General features: G+C 42.4%; 1 protein-coding gene across 1 annotated transcript; it reads right to left on the minus strand.

The window, feature by feature from the left end:
- Positions 1-2925: 2925 nt before the first annotated feature.
- Positions 2926-7936, minus strand: LOC309517225 (olfactory receptor 11A1-like; the record flags this gene model as incomplete). The annotated part of the gene is made up of 2 exons (XM_082196365.1): positions 2926-3302; positions 7337-7936. 2 exons carry the CDS (start codon positions 7934-7936, stop codon positions 2940-2942), a joined length of 963 nt encoding a protein of 320 aa, XP_082052491.1. The 3' UTR covers positions 2926-2939.
- Positions 7937-14839: the final 6903 nt, after the last annotated feature.

A 14839-nucleotide genomic window follows, 5' to 3' on the forward strand; every position in this document is an offset into this window, starting at 1 on the left:
TCCACAATGCATGGCAAAGTCCCACTACATACTCCAAGTGAATTATTCTTTCAGCTGATAAGAAAATATGGTTTTGCTTTGTATTCTAATTTGGGGTAAGTAGAAATAGTGGCATATATGGTCTGAGTAAACTACTGCACTGAAATGCCTAGTTTCAAAATTAGAATTTTTAAATATGTAAACACACATTATTATTATTGACCACACACTATGGAAAATCAGGGTCGTTGAGTGATGGGCTTGCATTTGCACCCCTACATCCATTCCTGGTTTTCTACATCGCACAATCAGAATAATGGCCTGAACATGGCCACAGTTGTTTCAGTTTGGGGATTTTTTTCTGATGTGCATAGGTTAGAGGGGAGATCCCTATCACAATCCTGTTTTGTTATCTCATCCCAGTACAAGTTTCCAGAGTATGTTGTTAAATATCAAATATTTACTCTTCAGCAGCCTTGGATGCCAAAAACACAGAACTCTTCTTTGAACTTGGACTCTAACTAGTGATCCATTGCCATCATTTCAATTCAGCTTTGGATGAAACATTAATGGAAGGGGGAGGGAGTTGGTATAAAAGTTATAGGCTGATGAAGAAATCATTTACTGCATTATTGATTGGACTAACTTACCAATGTTATGTGTCCTGCCAATTTACTTTGGCAGGCAAGCCTTCACACACACACACACAGAGAGAGAGAGAGAAAGAGAGCGCAAACCAATATGTAGACATTTTGCTGCCTGTGTGAATGACAAGATGCCTGCATGTCTATATAGATAAGCAGGATGGAGTGGTAGTTGAATCTTACTTTAGCATGGGCAAAGCGATAGCATCCTTCACCTCATATGAAGGTTTCAGGCTATATTGAGGGGTGCACAAAAGGTCACACAGCACACAAAAAAAAGCATAGGATACCATGTGCTTATTGTTGCACCTGACACCTGCTTGCTGCTCATTTAAACAGATGACACAATACAGCAACGGTGAGCAGAGCAATGCAAACACATATGTGCTACCAGCTGCAGTGCACGGTCTGGCTTCTTGGGGCCTTCCCCAAGATGTTGCACAACTGGGGTTTATACCATGGGCTACAGCTCCTTCCTTGCATAATTTATTCTGATATCACCAAGTTGGGCACTGCTTTTCTTTTGGGTGAAGACAGAAGGAAAGTAGGTGTTGAGCAGTTTCGCCTTCTCTCTATCACCCAACAGCATTTCTCTGTCTTCACCTTGCAGAGGATCTACCATTTGTTTGTTCTTCCTTTTGCTTTGAACATAGCCAAATAAACTTTTATTTTAAACTCTGTTGCAAGCCTGAGCTCATTTAGAACTTTGGCCCACTCGACTTCCCTGCAGACGTTGGCTACTTGTATATACCCTTCCTTTGTGATTTCCTCTTTCTTCCATTTCTTATACATGACCTTATTAAATCTCAGTTAAACTGTATGCTCCTCATGCAGCCACACAACTTTCTTCAGATGCCTTCCTCTTTTCTTTCTCATTGAAATTGTCTGCATTTGCACCTTCAACATTTGTCATTGTCTTTAAAATTGTTTCTGATGCTTTCTAGCCAACCAGGTGAATGTGTTCCGGTGTGTTGGGGGGAATGCTCTGTTTAAAAAAAAAAACTGAATTCATTGGATATTGCACAATAGATCTAGTTGAGAGGGCACGTCTTTGACAGAAACTGCACTTAGTGTGCTTTTAATTATGACTCTTTCTATCCATCTAAATACAGTGGTACCTCAGGTTGAGAACTTAATTCGTTCTGGAGGTCCGTTCTTAACCTGAAACTGTTCTTAACCTGAGGTACCACTTTAGCTAATGGGGCCTCCCGCTGCCGCCACGCCACCGCCGCACGATTTCTGTTCTCATCCTGAAGCAAAGTTCTTAACCCGAGGTACTATTTCTGGGTTAGCGGAGTCTGTAACCTGAAGCGTCTGTAACTTGAAGTGTCTGTAACCCGAGGTACCACTGCATTATTGTTTTTATGTTATGTAAATGAAACATATATTTCATTTCTTGAATGACAGGTCTTATACTTGTATGCAATGTGATACCTTATTACCATTTGGTTACTTTGTTTCTTTCTTAATGTGATATGCTTACATTATTAATTTAATAAATCATGTATTTCCTCGTCTCAGGTGTTTGTGCTACCCCCGGTAGCAGCCCTGGCAGTGAAGGTTTGTCAAGTGCATTCTTAACTGGCTGCTTATTGAGCATTAGTGACAGCTATTCTAAACTTTAGACAAAACTGGGTGGTTCATTTCATTCCTCAACATGGCTCAGTCATGAAAATGTGAATTAATAAATTCGGTTCATCTGCAGGCAGAAGATATCACAGAATAATAATCACAACAAATATATTTTGTCCGTCAGTGTCCTCAGACCAAATCCACAGGATACATTGAGGGTACTATAATATCTCTTAAAGCAGCCATGATCCAGCAAATTCAATAGTGTAAATTGCCACAATTAATGAGTTTGGGTGCAGTTAGAATGTAGAATCCAGGAAATACAGAAGCACCTTGGGTGAAGAACTTAATTAAATCTGGAGGTCCGTTCTTAACCTGAAAGTGTTCTTAGCCTGAGGTACCACTTTAGCTAATGGGGCCTCCTGCTGCTGCCGCACCACCGTCACAAAATTTCTGTTCTCATCCTGAAGCAAAGTTCTTAACCCGAGGTAATATTTTTGGGTTAGCGGAGTCTGTAACCTGAAACCTGAAGCGTCTGTAACCCAAGGTACCACTGTATGTCAATAAAGGAGAGTTGGCATTGCCATTGTTGCATGGAAATAACAAAAAGGCCCTGCTTCATTCCATGTACTCCTGCTTCATTCCATGTACTCCTGAAATAAAGATATACTCAGTACTTGTTTGCAATGCTTACTAGTCCTTGAAAGTCAAATGATGTGCGAATCCCATAAGAGTTCAGCACCCTCACATCACTGCATTACTTTTACATTTGCTGGCAATCCTCTTCCAAGCTTCCTTCACTTCTTTGTTCCTCAGACTGTATATAAGGGGATTGACCAGAGGTGTCAGGACAGTGTAAAATACAGAAAAAAACTTATTCAGCTCCTTTAGTATTTTTGTTTTTGGTAGCACATAGACAATAATGATTGTTCCATAGAAAATGGACACGACAACCAAATGAGAAGAGCAGGTGGAAAAAGCCTTCTGCCTACCAGTTGCTGAGGGAATTCTCAAAACGGCATTAATGATGTAAACATATGATGTAATGGTTAAGATAAATGATGGAAGTGTGCAGAAGGATGCCATGATGGTCAATGCAAGTTGAACCTTGTAGGTGTCAGTGCAGGACAGTTGAATGATAGGGAGGAAATCACAAAAGAAATGTTCTATTTCACTGCGGCCACAGAATGTTAGCTCAGATACAAAAACGATCAATATAGTGTTTTCTATGAAACCACACAGCCAGGATGCAGCTACCAGTTGAAGACAAACCTTGTTGTTCATTATTCTTGTGTAATGCAGGGGTTTACATATTGCAGCATAGCGATCGTAAGACATCGCCGAAAGAAGGTAGCATTCAGATGCTGCTAAGGATGCTGCAAGCCACAACTGCATAAGGCAGCCATGGACAGGGACTATCCTTTTCCCAGTCAATAAACTATTCAACATTCTGGGCAGGATTGTTGAGGTATAGCAGGCCTCCAAAGAAGACAAATTCCCCAGAAAGAAGTACATGGGAGTATGAAGGCGCTGATCGGTCACAATTAGGACAATGATAAGAATGTTCCCAGTCATAGTCAAAACGTAGATGATTAGAAAGAGAAGGAAAAGAAGAATTTGCAGGTGCTGGAGATCCCCAAATCCAAGGAGGATGAATTCAGTTGTCATAGTTTGATTCACCCCCTCTGATTCTACCATGGTTTGCTTTTTTCTAGAGGCAAATAAAATAAAAGACATGCAATGATGTTTATATTGCAATTCTGGTGAATAGAACATATGGTTCTAGGATAGATCATATAGTTTTCTCTATGGAGGCCCAGTTTCTCATCCCAGTTCTATAAATTAATGTAGGGTGGGGGAGGAAGAAGGTCAGGCCAGAGTTTTCAGTTCATTAAAGAGGCATGTTGAATATGATCTATTTAGATATTTCAGCCCTGTCACAGTATGGTGAATTATGATGCTCACCTGAAATAACAGCAATAGATATTACCTGTATTCCTTAGTCAGAAAATCTAAAGCTTGGGACTTGTACTTATATAGCAGTTAAATCTCTGTGGTTATTGCAAAAGGACTTGATTATCTTCTCAGATCTGGCAGTCACCATTCCCATTGTTCCTGATCTGTGTTCCGAATCTACTGTTTAAGAGGAAAATAAATATTTTTGTCCTAATTGAACTCTTGGGGCAGTACTGCTGCTCCTAGTTCCAACAAATCTGTCTTACCCTTTAAGGAATATGTACCCCCAGTACAATTCATTAAAAAACTAGTGTTGTGTGAAAAATGTCTTCTGTGTTTTCCTCCTACCCATTCTCCACAAGAAAATAAATCACACTCAGAAATTGTCGAAGAGAGAAAAATGTCGGTGAAATTCCCAAGAGTGGGTTGAAGATTTTATGTTGCACTTACTTTTGTGAATTTCCTATCTTTTGTTCTACAGATCATTTCTCTGGTAATCTGCACTCTTTTCTGTAAAACAGATATAGATAAAATTTCTGACTGGTGATGTATATACTGTATTGTTGTGCAGTGTTGTATATTGTGGTGTATGGTGGATTGTCGTGTAAGTTAATGTTGTTTGTCAAATAAAGTATTTTTGAAAAAATAAAATAGAGGACAAAGGATTAAGGGCCTTGGTGTGAGATGGGAAATGGGTGGGGCCCCTCCCTCCCCCCTCCCCCCTCCCTCCCTCAAAAGATAAAGCCAGAGTTTGAAGTAGAGTTTTGTGGTGATCTGGGTCAGAAGCAAGGCAGCAAGCTGAAGAGGTCCAGAGTGTAGATGCAAAGAGGAAAGTGCCTCAGAAGGGTGAGCTAACTGGGGCTGAGAAGCTGCAACTCATTGATTTTGCCACTCTCTGGGAGCCTGCTGTGGAAGAAGGGGTGCAGTAGGAGGAATTGGAGGTACTGTATGTGTGAACATGCTGGAGGAGCAGCCAGCAGCTGAAGAAATGGTGGCTTATTTAAATAAACCATATTTCATAACGATACCCCAGTCTCTTCTGTGCCTTACTTCCAAAGGAAACACGAACCCTTGGTAAGCACCTGGAACCCTTGGAATCTTGCACCATTTGGAGATGGTGGTAGACTGCAACAATACTTTGCTTTAACTTTTGTTTCATTGTGTAAATCACTTTCGGTCACTTTTTTTGTAAAAACCAAACAAAAAGATTGATTAGTGCTTATTATTAAGATTATTATATGTGGACAATGCTCTGGAAATGATGCTTCATCACACATAATGTCAGAGACTTCTGGGTGGAAGTTGTGTTGTTCCCAGGGAATTGTGGGTAGAATGAAAAGTTCCACTACTTTGAAGTACGGTGTAGCTTTCTTCAAAAATACATCACTAGTTGTTATGCTGCTGTAGCCTAGTATGAGCCTGGATCCTTTGGGAATTTTCACTCCTCTGAGGGACTGGGTAGATGAGGAAAAATGGTGGAGACCATTGTCCCAGGCATCGCCTAGAGAGGAGGAAGAGGCAGATAGCATAGACCTCCAGGAGTGGTTTGGCACAGGGCATACCTCAGAGGGAGATGAGGGCAAAAGTTGGGAAATAATAGGAGAGGAGGAGGAGGAAGTGGAGAGCATTCAACTGGCAGAGCCTGAGCAGCACTTGAATGAGAATAGAGAACAGAGAGCTCAGAGGCAACTGTCACGTACCAGCCACCGTTGGAGGCAGGAGGAGGAGTCAGATGAATAGTGATGAATAGGAGAATAACGTAGAAGGGGTGGAGTTTCACTCGGGGCAACGTTAGGCATCATGGAGCATCTTCAATTTGCCTCTGTAACTTGTATTAATAAACAGAACACTGCTTTCCTGGGAATCGGCTGCAGCTGCCAACAGCACCCTGACAATGCCCTCTGCATCCAATTCTAAAAAAATTATGGTGAATGGTTCTATGGAGCCCAAAGCTGAGTTTTTACATTACAATTCAAAAATGCAAGTTCTTTGTTGTACTCACACAGTTTCTGGTTGGACACTGATTAATTATAGCTCAGTTTCCTAGTAGCTTTAGGCAAAATCCTGCAGTAATAGTAGGGTCGCCATAACCATTTTTGCCAATTTCCCTTGAGAATAGCTTAAAAACTGCATTCTTTTGTGATTTTGCCAAAAAAGCAACCCTAAGTAATAGCCAAAGATGAATACAAAATAAATCATCCAACCACAGCAAGTTTCAAAATAGAATCCACTTAATAGAGACAACCTGATGAAAACACAAGACCACAAAAGTACAGGGTGGGGATTTTGACTCCGTGCTCATTTTGTTACGTGCTGTCAAACCATAGGAACAAGATTGCTGGTAAAATCTGCTGCCATCTGCTGGATGTGAATTTTGAGTCATCCTGAATCACTACAATGGTACCTCGGGTTAAGAACTTAATTAGCGGAGCCTGTAACCTGAAGCATCCGTAACCTGAAGCGTATGTAACCCGAGGTACGACTGTACTTCATTTAAAAGTTCCATGCATGTCTCACAACATTACATCTTAATGCTATTGAACATTTGCATCTTAACCACATTACACAGTGCCCTCTGAAGCCATTTTAACAGGAGACACTTAGATATTTGTGTCTCCCACATCTGTGAATGCAAATCCACATTACAACAAACCATGTGCCTTACACAAGGAGCTTCCATGTGTACAGTAATGTCCCCACTTCAGAAGTAGCAACTAAACATGGGAGCTACCAAAAAAATGCCATGGAGGTGAGGTAAAGGTGTGGGCTTGCAGTACTGTTGTATCTATGTTGCTTCCTCACAGCAGCAAACTTGAAGAAGCCTACAATGTGAAGTAATTTGCCCACTTTCTGATAGCTCTCCCCAGGGCCATCTTCACCTCTTTGTTCCTCAGGCTGTATATATAAGGATTGACCAGAGGTGTCAAGATGGTGTAAAAGACAGAGAAACCTTTATTCAGCTCTCTTAATTCAGTTGTGTCTGGCAAAAGATACACAATGATGAGGGTGCCATAGAAAATAGTCACCACAATGAGGTGAGAAGAGCAAGTAGAGAAGGCCTTTTGCCTCCCTGCGGTAGATGGGATTCCAAGAACGGTAGTGATGATGTACACATATGATGTTATTGTTAAAACGAATGGTGGCAAGGTGCAGAGTGAGGACAGGATAGTTGATAAAAGCTCTACTTGGCGTGCATCACTGCAGGTCAGTTTCGTCATGGGGATGAAATCACAAAAGAAATGCTCAATGACATTGTGGCCACAGAAGGTTAACTGTGCCATAAAAATTAACAAGATTGAATTTATCACAAAACCTCCAAACCAAGACCCAGCTACCAGCTGGAGGCAAAGCTTGAAATTCATCAGGACTGAGTAATGCAGGGGTCGACATATGGCCACATAGCGATCATAAGACATTGCTGCCAGGAGATAGCACTCTGTTGCAGCTAAAAACCCAAAAGCCCAAAATTGCACAATGCAGCCCCAGACAGAAACACTTTGGTTCTCAGTTAAGAAACTGGCCAGCATTCTGGGGAGGATGGTTGAGCTGTAGCAGGTCTCCAAGCAAGACAAATTGCCCAGGAAAAAGTACATTGGTGTGTGGAGGTGCTGATCTGTCACAACTAGTGCAATTATGATCAGGTTCCCAGCCATAGTCATGATGTAGACTGTTAGAAACACAACAAAGAGAAGAATCTGGAGGTCCCGGACTTCTCCAAATCCAAGTAGAATGAATTCTGTGATGATGGTTTGATTTACCCATTCTAGTCTTTGCATAGTTTTCATCTACTGGAGTGGGAAGATAACAATTAATGCAATTACTATTACGTTTTTTTAAAAAAAAACACACAGTTTCAGTAACATCCAACTAAGCTTTAAGCTCTTCAGTTGTGTGTAAAAAGGTAAAGGGACCCCTGACCATTAGGTCCAGTCGTGACCGACTCTGGGGTTGCGGCGCTCATCTCGCTTTATTGGCCAAGGGAGCTGGCGTACAGCTTCCAGGTCATGTGGCCAGCATGACTAAGCCGCTTCTGGCGAACCAGAGCAGCGCACGGAAACGCTGTTTACCTTCCCGCTGGAGCGGTAGCTATTTATCTACTTGCACTATGACGTGCTTTCGAACTGCTAGGTGAGCAGGAGCAGAGACCAAGCAACGGGAGCTCACCCAGGCGCAGGGATTCAAACTGCTGAACTTCTGATCAACAAGTCCCAGGCTCTGTGGTTTAACCCACAGCACCACCCGCATCCTCAGTTGTGTGTAGGCTGTATCAATTGGTTCAATTCTATGAACAGGAGTCTTTCCATTCATGGAAAAGTCTTTGATCTAGTGAAAGCCTCTCAAGGATGGGTAATGATTTTCATTGATGTCCTTATCTCCCTGTTGACCCTTTGGTTTCCATGCTGCTTCAGAGGGTGCACCAATTCTTGGGATCAGGTTTTCAGAGGAGAATGGGCAAGAATCACAATAGATAATTGATTTAAGTAGCTTTAAACACATTTAATTTCAGCAGTTTGTGCTCACTGGACACGATCTGTTCAAATTTTATATAAATTGTTTATTTAGAACATATGGGGTTAATAAAATATTCTAGTTTGGTGTCTAAAAAGAAAAGAAGGAGAAGAAAAAACCTTGCATCTTCTAAATTGCATTGTCATCCAACCAAGGGAATGGATTTTTTTTTTAGATTTTCAAATGTTATGCTAAAGAATCAAGTAGGTAGCCGTGTTAGTCTAATGCAGTCAAAATATATATATTTATTTATTTTTTTAAAAAGGCCAGTAGCACCTTAGAGACCAACTAAGTTTGTTCTTGGTACAAGTTGTCGTTCTGAAGAAAGCTTATACCAGCCTTTCTTAACCTGTGGGTCCCCAGATGTTGTTGGACTACAACTCCCATCACCCCTAGCTAGCAAGGCCAGAGCTCAGGGATAATGGGAGTTGTAGTCCAACAACATTTGGGGACCCACAGGTTGAGAACCACTGGCTTATACCAAGAACAAACTTAGTTGGTCTCTAAGGTGCTACTGGATATATATATATATATATATATATATATGCAGGTTTTGGTGTCTTCGGGTGTCTTCCCGTGTAAGAGTCGGGGTGTCTGGGCGACGTTTCGACGAGGTCTCACTCGTCATCTTCAGGCTGGTGCTTTCGGCTTCTTGTTACTGGAACAGAGCAGAATCTGGTGTTTGAGTTCCTATAAATACTGTTGAGGGGTGTGGTGTATAGCCTCCAACGTTCTAGGAACTTCCTCTCTGCCCTAATCTACAAAAAACCTAATCTACAAAAAACCTGATGGCTCCCTAGGACACACTATCTACCGGAAAAAAACACACACCAACCGCTACTTACACGCACAATCACACCACCACCCTGCACAAATAAACTCCGTAGCCAAGACTCTCATCTCCAGAACCAAACGCCTGGCTGACAAAGACCACTTGACAACTGAGTTACAGAATCTCTCAAATGTGTTAATCGCCAATGGATACCAGAAAAACAGGGTTACTAAGCTAATCCAAAAAGAAACACCCCCCAAAAACCAAGACACAGAAGAAAACAATGGCATGGCCCTCCTTCCTTATATCAAGGGCACTACAGACAAAATTAGCAAAATCCTCCATAAACACAATATCAAAACAGCCTTCTGCACCAACCAAAAAATAGCCAATATCCTCAGAAACCCAAAAGACAAAATCCAGCTGGAAAACCAAGGGGTCTATGAAATACCCTGCAAAGTCTGCCCAGCCACGTACATTGGACAAACAAACAGACGAATAATTGCACGTATCGCAGAACACAAGAATGCCGTCAAAAAAGAAGAAAAAACTTCCTCTCTTTTCCAACACATGAAAGAAACAGGACACGAAATTAATTTTGCAGATTCCAAATTGCTCTTTAACATGGAACATCACCACAAGAGAATAATCATGGAAGCCATCGAGATAGAGAAACACCCTCACAACATGAACAAGCGTGACGACACGTCCCGCCTGCCAGACATCTGGAAATTAGCCCTCCCCACAAAAACCGACACCAGAACCAGAGGCACACAGAATGCCGTCACCAATCAACCACACCAGATCCAAACCCAGACCCTCTCCACAGACATATTACAGACTCCATCCAGTAGCCAAACTATAGTGGCACCTCCGGATGCTGCACCCCCCTGCAATCCCTACACAGATCTGGCTGGCACAAGGCACAAAATCACAGCTCGCCCCTATACACGAAGCCAAGCCAGAGCACAACTAAATGCAGCACAGCCATCTTCTCAGAAAAACTCTTCACAAGCTCAAGAGGTCAAGACACGAAAGCTTTAGCAACTAATCTACACTTAATGACCCACCCAGTGGTATTCAGAATATCACTCATGAAATCACTCAAGATATCCCTCAAGTAATTAAGGAACAAAAGAAGAAAAGGCACACTAATCTAGGAACTTCCTCTCTGCCCAGAACGTTGGAGGCTATACACCACACCCCTCAACAGTATTTATAGGAACTCAAACACCAGATTCTGCTCTGTTCCAGTAACAAGAAGCCGAAAGCACCAGCCTGAAGATGACGAGTGAGACCTCGTCGAAACGTCGCCCAGACACCCCGACTCTTACACGGGAAGACACCCGAAGACACCAAAACCTGCATTCCTGTACCCGTGAAAATCTACGAAAGCATATATATATATATATATATATATATATATATATATATATATGCGCTAAAGAATGTGCAGTATATTTTCCTAACAAAGCATCAATATATAGTTGCTCAATGGATACATGCAGGGTCTCCGCCCTTTTCTATCTCCTGCAAGTTGCAAAGAGATCTATGAACAGCAACAAAGACAGTAATTCTATTTGTCTGGGAGTGAGCCCCATTGAATCCAGCAGGATTTCTTCTGAGTAGGCATGATTAGGATTATGCTGTAAGGCACATTGTTCTCCTTAACAAAATAAAAATAAAATAATTGACAGCTTTCTGACATGCTTTCTAGACCTGTCAAAACAAATAATAAACCAGGGAGGCAATCTGAAAGTAATTGATGGATACAAAATAAAATTTAAAATATCAATAAATACAAAATAAAATTGCAAAGATTAAAAAGATTTTCAGAAAATGATAGCCGTCTCCTCTGCCATTGCTGAAGAGCATGGGAAAGTATTGCTCACCTGAATTTCAATTTGCTAGAAATCTTTGAAGTTTAACTTCTGGCCTTCAAAACCAGTTGCTTTAAATATTGAGATGAAGCTACTTCAGTCATGCTCATGGATCAGCTAGAATGAGAAAGGTTCACTTACGCCTGAATGTTCAAGGTTCTTTATTTGAGTTATAATTGCTTAAGAAGAGATGGAAAGCAGCAAATACTCATATCCTAATTAGACTCTTGGGAAATCTTTGAGTTTAGTTTCCAAATCAGTTTTGTGCATCTCTTTGAAGAACCTCTACCTCAGATGAATACATTCAAAATGGGAAGGCTTCCTATCCTATCCTTTCCTCCCCTCCCTTAATTAGGCCTTTTGAATAAAGATTTTATTAGACATTACAGATTAGAATCTGCCTAATTCGAAATCTTTAGTAAATTTGAAGTGTTTCCTCTTCAGACTAACTACCTAAGAGATTTCAAATGAAGCGTTAATAGTGTTGTTAACTATCACAAAATTTGTAATCTTATCCAATGTATATATTTTATAAATATATGAAACCCTTTCTTTCAGCAGCAAGTACAAAACAGAACAAATCAAATTGCAGGCCCAGGCCACGCACTTCCTCCCCTACTCCGCTCAGGTGAGCCACCAATAAAGGAGACCACCCAGCTGAATGGGATCAAATCAGGCCACAAATGTATTGACTAGGGATGAAGTGGTTTGGCATAGGCATTGGGTGAGCATTTATTTCCAGGCTGCCTTCCAGAAATGACATCAGGGTCAACCCAACAGCAAGAATTCCCACAGGGATCACAGCTTCTAGAAGTGCTGAGGGCCAAGCCCCCCAACTGGGCAAGTAGACAGAAGCAACTCCATCACAGATCCCTTTAAAGTGATATCCTACTTCTGGAAAGAAAGGTGAGGGTACAACCCCACACACATACACAAAAGCTAATGTTAGTAAAGGTAAAGGGACCCCTGACCATTAGGTCCAGTCGTGACCGACTCTGGGGTTGCTGCACTCATCTCATTTTATTGGCTGAGGGAGCCAGCATACAGCTTCCTGGTCATGTGGCCAGCATGACTAAGCCGCTTCTGGCGAACCGGAGCAGCGCATGGAAACACCGTTTGCCTTCCCGCTGGAGCGGTACCTATTTATCTACTTGCACTTTGACGTGCTTTCAAACTGCTAGGTTGGCAGGAGCAGGGACCGAGCAACGGGAGCTCACCCCGTCGCAGGGATTCGAACCGTCGACCTTCTGATCGGCAAGTCCTAGGCTCTGTGGTTTAACCCACAGCGCCACCTGTGTCCCTGTAAAGGCTAATGTTACCCAATGCTTAAACCACCAAAGTTGTGATGATTGCTACTGGGTAGACAAAACCTCCAGGTCATAGCCAATTTGCCTGATAGGCAAATTCCTACCCAGCCCCACAAATATGGCAACCAACGCAGCAATAGCAAGATCAATTCAATGAGTAAATGCAAAAATTACTGGAGTGGGTGGGTGAGTGGGTGGGTTCATCTGACGAAGAAGTGCTGGGCATCAGGGGCTGGCATGGGCTGTTTCAAATCCCCTGGGAGCAGACCTGAAAGAAGCCTGATGGTTCCCTCAAGCCCCAGCCCTCTGGGCCAGCTTGCCATTGGCCAATTCAGCAGGCGGATGCAGAGCAGGATTTCAGAGACTCACACTCCAGCAGGGATCAGACCCTGGTGCCCAGCCCTGCATCGTCAGTGGAAAGGGAGGCACTGGCCGTCCCGCAAAGCTGCTGCACCTCTAAAAGTGTAGCTATGGCTCTTTTTAGGCACACTATTAAATTGAATAAGGATAATCCTTTGAATTGAGTCAGTTTACAAAAACTTCAAGCCATTACAACCAAGTGACATAAGTCAGTGGTTTTCAACCTTTTTGAGTCCGTGGCTCCCTTGACCAACTACATTCTTTCTGCAACACCCCTGTGGGACTCAGAAGCCCAGTTATGTCACCCCTTGCCTGCAGAGCTGGCAGCCTCTTACCCTTTCTTGAGGAGTGTTCCCTCAGCCTCCTCTCCCCTCTCCTTGGGAGTCCTCTGGGCAGCCACTGCTGCCACCCCTGGTCTCTGAGCTGCCCCCCTGCCCCAAAGAGAGGTGCCTCCTCACCCTGTCCCACAGGGGTTTGTCCATTCTCAACAGCAAGGGCTGGCGAACTGGCTGGCTGGGCTCCCTCACCCTCTTGCTTGCTTATTCTGGGGCCACATCAGCTCCTGGCAACCAGCACCCCTGGCCAGCCCCAGAGGCACAATTTGCCCACAGAGCTTGTCGTCAAGATTGCTGCAACAAACAGCTGTGCAAGCCTTTTGGAGGCAGAGATGCGAGAGGACATCAGAGGAGGGAGGAAAGGAAAGAGGGACAGAGGCCAGTGTTGCCTGTGGCACCCCTGACAATAATTCAAGGCACCCCAAGATGCCATGGCACACTGGTTGAAAACCACTGACTAAGTGAATATTCACTCAACAGCCATTCATGTGGTATCTGAAATGAAGCTGCATGCTTCGGACTTCTATAACCATATATCATATGGAAATCAAACAGTAAAATACACGTACACGTACTACCCCCCCCCCTACAGAATCTTCTCTTCTCAGCTTGAGTTGCCTCTTGGGAGTGAAGCTCCTGAGGAACTATAAGAGGCAAATATTGATAAAGTTCTTTGCCACATTGTCTTTCAACATCTGCCAATTAATATATGACCAACAGAACACACATAATCACTACTTAATATTTATTTCAATGCTTGATTAGACCCATGGGAGTGAATGAACCAAATATAAACTTCACTGCCATGTCTCTTTCATTTCTGTCAATGCAAAGAGCAATTAGACAGATCATCTTTGAAACAGAGTGAGAAAAACATAATAAATGGAGGAAATAGCAGCTCGCATTTGGTGGATGGCTACACCAATGAACTGCATGATCAGCGATGGAGAGAGAGAGAAATAAAGTAAGATTAGGTAACCCAGAATCTACCCATGCACAGCTAGGTAAGTTCATGTGGTATTTTCAGTTACCTTATTTGTTTTACCAATTTGATTGATTGTATCAGAAGTTCATTATACTTTGGATACTCTGAAGAAATATATTCAGGGGTTAGGTGTGCATAAAGCCACCATCTAAACTGGGGCTTTGATAAAGAAAATATTTCTACCAGTGCACACTCATTTCTTAAAAAACATTGAAGAAAACAGGACAGTGACAGCAATTCAGCAATTCTTCTTTGTCCATGTCAGAACTACAAGGAATAGACTGATCAGGCTCACAGGGTTTAGTTGGATTGTGATGGGATCTGATGGGATGGGATCTGATGTTGTTGCTTCTGGAATTAAAAAGTGGCAGTGGTGCCATCAGCGTAGGACTTTGAGACAAAACTTCAGGCTTCCATGCAGAAGAATGAACAAAAGGGCCTTTAAACCAAGTGGTGCCGAATGCATCACTTTTGGGTGATATATTATACATTTACCATCTAAAGAGCTGCACCTCATAAGAACATTGAATAAAATATTAA

The sequence above is a fragment of the Podarcis vaucheri genome (genome assembly GCF_965113315.1).
Source record: "Podarcis vaucheri genome assembly, chromosome: 13".
Lineage (NCBI taxonomy): Eukaryota > Metazoa > Chordata > Lepidosauria > Squamata > Lacertidae > Podarcis > Podarcis vaucheri.